General features: G+C 48.4%; 1 protein-coding gene across 3 annotated transcripts in view; it reads right to left on the bottom strand.

Moving 5' to 3' along the window:
* Window positions 1-2,725: 2,725 nt before the first annotated feature.
* The window catches only part of LOC119394037 (insulin-like growth factor-binding protein complex acid labile subunit), a 105,105-nt gene continuing 101,830 nt past the window's right edge, over window positions 2,726-6,000 (bottom strand). For all 3 annotated transcript variants that reach the window (XM_037661251.2, XM_037661252.2, XM_037661250.2), the window contains 2 exons: window positions 4,761-5,743; window positions 2,726-3,915 (listed from right to left, as the gene is read on the bottom strand). In XM_037661251.2, coding sequence (XP_037517179.1) covers window positions 3,368-3,915; window positions 4,761-5,743 — 1,531 coding nt within the window. In that variant the 3' untranslated portion in view covers window positions 2,726-3,367. The remainder of the gene's footprint in view (window positions 3,916-4,760; window positions 5,744-6,000) is intronic.

Genomic DNA, 6,000 nt, shown 5'->3' with positions numbered 1-6,000 from the left:
AAACGCGTAATAAATTTCGGTATCGTCACGGCGTCCTCTCCTTCAACGTGAATCCTAAATGTGCCAACTGATGAAGTTTCAGCTTCTAAAGCGTTACGTCTTCCTGTGGAGAAGGGACACCTGCTATCGTGTTCTCAGTATTTTTCGTTAGTTCGCGGTACATAATAGTTTTTGAAAGCGATAGCGTTAGCGATCCCGTGTCGCAGAAAATTCGATGTTGGTGTCGACGTCGGCGGTATTCATTGAGCTAGAAATCGGCGTTCTCCATAAGCGAAAAATCGCGATGTGTCTAAAGAATTCCGTATCAATTAAATACTTCCATAGCTGTATTTAAAAACAACGCCTATTCATTCGAAACTCGAATAAAACGGAAATGAATACACTATTTGATTTCATATTTGAAATATTAGAATATTCGCGCACTCCTTCAGTGTGCCGAGTTGGGGCGCGGTCTTCTAATCATTGTTATTTTCAGGCGCAAAATTAACTCCCAAAATTTTTACAGGATCATAAATTGTCAATGTAGCTGAGTTTATGCACCCCTTAACATTCCGGGAACCACCGGGCCAAGCCAAGCGGCGTACAAGCAGGTATGGCCAGTACCGTAGCGGTCGTCACACATTTGATAGTTACCTCGGTGTCTGTACATAGTTGTATACCTCTCGTTGGTCTGAAAATTTCGTGGCATCAGCGCAAAACTCCTATAGCGCGTATGGGCCACAGAAATTGGGCAAATACCACTACTCGCCACAGACGCTTGCGTGCTCCTCTGCAAGCAGATACGCGCGGTCCCTGCGTTTTCACCTCGCACGCTGAGGAACGGCATTCGGAGAGGTGGACGGACGAGCCGACGAACGTAGCGTAACGAAGGAAACAGCGAAACTAGCAAAAGCGTGTAACTCCGCTAGCGTTCGCTGTAGACTCGTGCGCAACTGCAACGCCACAACTAAATTTCTACCTCTGGGTGGTTTAGGGGCCCTCTAACAATTGAAGGCAAAGCGCATATCTTTCATTGCACTCAGGCAGACAGCACAGAGCTCAGTATTCGTTTGAATAAATAAAACCACAAAACGAGCATCAAAACCGCATGATGGATGATAATACGCCCGTGAACAATGGGAACACCATCCCACGCATTCCCGGAAAAGATTAGGTTGCATCCGCTTTGCACTTCACACGACGGCTTCGAACGACGTCAAACGCCCATTCCTTGCCCCCGCGTGTGTTTCCGGCTTTCGTATATAAAAGGGAGACCCGTCTAGCAACTCATTCAGTTCAATCTAAGACTGCCATGGGTAGACCACGGAAGTTAGGACACCAGAAGAACAGCGTGAATACAATGCTTGACGAAAGGAACAAATTCGTCTTGCTGAAAATGGTCGCCGAACCATTCACGGTCTACCACAGCGACTACAAAGCGGTTATCACTACCATCACTCTAAAGTAATAATAAAACATAAAACTTCCCTCATCAGCATGTGTGGTGTTTGATACGTCTTCGCTGGACATTCACGTTCGCAGGGCGAAGTGGCGGTCAATTTTTTTAGGTTTTTTTGTTTTCCTTCGCGAACGTATTTACGTACAACAGGTAAAACTGGTTGCATTGATATGCTCGACTGTAGGGCAACAAAGGTTTCCAAGTATACACCACCTTGAGCTCATATGCATGAAACAAAAGTAGTCCTTCAAAGTCGTGACTACGCCCACTACTGTCGACGTAACATGACGTAAGTGATCCCGTCATCGGCGCGCAGCCAACGATCTAGCAAGGCTTTCTCCACATGTTGCTCGAGTCAGTTGCTCGTGTCAGATGATGTGGCATTATACACCTTCCCTGTATTTGTACCGCGTTGTGCGCATGCGTCCAAGGTTACCTGCGCTGGTGTCATGGGCGGCTTGTCCCGGCGTCATTACTCTCTCGATGCACGAGCCAAGCCAAGTAATCGAAAACGTCACTACGCATATGCGCCGCCGCGCCGAATAGCAGCGCGCGTCATTTGTGAGACGAAGTGTACGTCTTCGTGCTGTGCCATGTAGTGCGCGGTGGGCAGTGTTTTTCCCTCGCCATGGGACGAACTGGGCGTGCCTCTTTCTCCTTTCGTGGGTTGGGAAGGAGGCGGCGTTTCACCTTTCCCTTTTGGGGGCGGAGGTGAAGATGGAAATTTTCATAGGACTGTCCTGGCCTCCATTGTTTTTTCCTACAGGGAACCCTGGGAAGGCCAGGACATAAAATGCGAGCGCCGATGCGCTCCCGACAAGCTCTCACAAGTTCTCTCAAGCTCTCACAAGCTCCGAGAAGCTCCCAGAAGCTCGAGAGCTTCCATGATGCTAACCCCATCATGTAGCAACACGCTACCTGTAAATAATGTAATAAACGACTGTTAACAGCTCCGGACTCCTCTCCTCGACATCTCCCCGGGACTCTGGCTGGCTCCGGTCCTCTGGGCAGAACCCTGATTACGTCAGTGTAGGTAGCAAAACTATGTTGCTCCAAAATCTTAGCGACCTGGAAACTGCGTGCACGGTTGCATGAGCACGCTGAAAAGTTGCTCAAGACACGCTGACGAGCATGGGATCATTACGTCACGCGAAGGCAGCGCCACTTTAATGCATACTACTAACGCAGGCCTATATGTACTACAATTTTATGAAGTAATACCTTTAAATATAAAGAAACGAACAATATTTCAATACTAACAAGAAAATCGTCGACTGCGTACAGCAATCGATGGTCACATGGCCGGGTTCATCGGATCGTTCATGTTTTTGCCACCAGAGGCGCCACAGGTCATTTTTCGCGACTTTCAATTAATAAATAAAAATATAAATCCATCTCTCACGAAAAAAACAGGGTTGGTTTGAGTCAATGCGACGGACAATCTTTCCATCAGTGGAGTCATCTCATTTCATGTTCTGGGCAGTTGTCGGTCCCTTTAAATAACTTAGCGGGCGAAGTGGAATGGAGGGTACACGGGAACTGTTTTTTTTTTTTTTCAAATGGAACGCCTGCGCGGCACGCAGCGCTGATATTAGCAAAATGTGCTCGACCATGCAGGAATTTGCCGGTGTGTCCCACTTAGTAGCTTTGCCCAGTGTTGTTGTGGGGATCACAGCGTTTGCTTTTCACTTTTGCTGTTTATTTTTGTGCCCTCTTCCAACTGACCATTTTCAGTTAATATTTCTTAAACCATTATCTCAGATCGCAATCACCACCACGCGGAGTACTCCTGTCATCTCGGTGGTTATTGTATCAGCGTCTCGTGACACCAATTGTTACCAAGTTCGTCTGTCGCAACTGTACTGCGCTGCAAAAGCGAGCGCAGCGTAGTCACTGTCACGCTTCAACTGGACACTTTCACTCTGTTTGTCAGAGCAACTTGTTCAGAAACCGAAGGCAGAGGCAAAGTAAGAGGCGCGAGGCTACCTCATCCGGGAGGCATCGGGAAGCCGCCCCGGCAATGTTGCTCGGACTACCGCGATTGAATACTGATTCACTGGCCGCAGCCTTCACATTACTCGGGACCACCTTCACGTCTTTTTCGTTCACTTCCGCTGCATTGCCTTCCGGCCTCACAGGGTCATCGCCTCCTTCCGGCTTGTGTTCGGACACCGGACGCGTCCGGCGGATCTTGGCACCTGCGCTGAAGTCGTCCACTTCCTCTAACACGCCACCGGATTCCGTCATCTCCTTGTCATAACGTCTCGCCGATGGCAGTCCTTGTGGTTCGTAATCCTCGTGGCACTCCAACTCCGGAAGGCTTAGCCCGGACACTTGCGTTCCGCAGCTGGGGCTACCCGAAGCCCCGTCAAAGCAGCAGGTGATGTCCTGCAGTTCGCGATGGAACTTGCCGTTCAGCGTGGCATTCTGCAAACGCTGCACCCAGGACATACGGCAATCGCAGACGAACTTGTTCCCTGCGCCAAAAGGTGAATTTAAATTAATGCCTGTGTATCGCAGCGTCCACATATGTCGACAGAACATATTAGCGAAATGTGATTAAGCTAGCCAACGCCTTTCTTTAAAATCGATTTGAAATGTCGGCATTACTCCATGCAGGACCGATGCGACCATTTCAAATCGGTTTTAAGGAAAGACGTTGGCCTAATGTAATCACAATTCGCTAATGCTTATGTGTCCACATATGTGGACGCTGAGATACAAACTGTTAAGTGGACGGCATCCAGAGGAAATGCGGTGCGCATTATTTATTTATTCATTTTTATCTTGTTTTCGCAACTGGTGTGACTCGTGAGTTTTCTTCTGTGTTCTTTACTGTCGCAGTCATTTATTTTGCCTTTGTTTTACACTTGAGTGTTAATGACCTGCGATATTTTTTTCCTCTTTAGTTTGTGTCTACGCATTCCTTTCTGAAAGTAAGCAGACGACGTGTCCCTTCCCGCTGGTCATTGCCAGTCCGTTCCCTTCTTTATTACTTTCTCTGTTTATTGCATACATATTTGCATACGACTACTAGTACGACTACTACTACTGCTAGCACTATTAATATTAATAATAGCAACAAAAATCTACAGTTGGCAATCATTATTCAGCATTAACATCTACTTTTCCTGCGAGCATCTAAATAAATCAAGGAGTTTACCACATATCTACAATAATTACACGAAGTCCACAAGTACGACAGATTCGATGCTTGCACTTGCGTATTTCACGAGTGTTTCTTTTTACATATGTCACATTTATTTATGACCACTAAGAGTACAAAAACTCTCTACTGCTTCTAGGATGTCACCCAGCTTACCTATGAGACCCATGTGGAAGGACTCTGTGTCAATTTTTCTCAAGTCTTGGACTGTCCTCCAAGTAAGCGTCAGCAGCTCATTCTGGGAGAGGTCAATGTTCAGAAGGTTGGGGGCACCCGCGAACATCTGGGCGGGAAGGACGCGAAGCCGGTTGAACGCCAAGTAGAGGATGTTCAGTTGCGGCAGGCCCTCGAATGCCAGAGGGTGGACTTCGGCGACGCCGTTGTACTTGAGGTCGAGTTCGACAAGCGCGGGCATCGCGCTGAACACTCGGGCTCCGAGTCTTCTGATCTTGTTGCGAAACAAATCGAGTCGTATGGCCCTCGACAGGCCCTTGAACGTCTGCTCAGTGAGGTTCTCGATGACATTGTCACTCAGGTCGAGTTCTCGGACGTTGGAAAGCTCTTCGAATGCGTAGTCCTCGACGTTGCCAATCTCGTTCCTCTCGAGGAAGACCTGCGTTAGGGCCGGAAGACCACGGAAGGAACCGGCGGGAACGACTGTCAGCTTGTTGTCTCCGAGTTCGAGTCTCTTCAGACGCGGCAGGTTGGCAATACATTCTTTCCCCAGGATCGTTATGGAGTTCGAGTCCAGCGAAAGCCACGCTAGCCTGGAGAGGTTGTGAAATGAGTGCGTCTTCAGGGCGCCCAAGTCCGACTGCGTGAACTTTAGGCGCTCCAGACGGGAACAGTGTCTGAGAGCAGCGGAGGGCACAAAAGTCAGTTTGTGCTTGAGGTTCAACGCGTTAAAGCCCAGAGAAACAACGGATGCGTGGCCTCGAAAAGAATTGAACACAACGTGGTTGGGAGTAATGGGCCTGGTGACGTAGCAGAACACGTCCGTCGCGTCGTCCGCGAAGTCTTCGACGTCGCACCGGCAATACAGTGGCTGGTCCATGAGGCGGCAGAGGTTCGGCACCAGATCCGACGAGTCGGTGCCGGTGACGAATAGGAAAATGCATGGCGATGCGGCTATGTAAAGGCTGCAAAAGATAAAAAAGGAGCTGTGAGATATCGTTGAACAAAAATGAACAAACAGGGCCTGTCGTACCATTTCGTGTGCATGAACATTCCTCGGCACCACTTGCTGTAAATTAAAGTACACTTGGCACTTTGCAAAGATAGAATCGTAGTCCTAGCCGAAAGGTGTCATTCCAAGTATTTAGCAGACGTTTACAACCTAAAATGAATACACTGTCGTATGCATTTCAGTTTTGTCGCGAGGAATGAGAAGAGTGTG

Source organism: Rhipicephalus sanguineus, chromosome 5 (assembly GCF_013339695.2).
Source record: "Rhipicephalus sanguineus isolate Rsan-2018 chromosome 5, BIME_Rsan_1.4, whole genome shotgun sequence".
NCBI classification, from domain to species: domain Eukaryota; kingdom Metazoa; phylum Arthropoda; class Arachnida; order Ixodida; family Ixodidae; genus Rhipicephalus; species Rhipicephalus sanguineus.
This window is presented reverse-complemented; position numbering and strand designations above follow the sequence as displayed.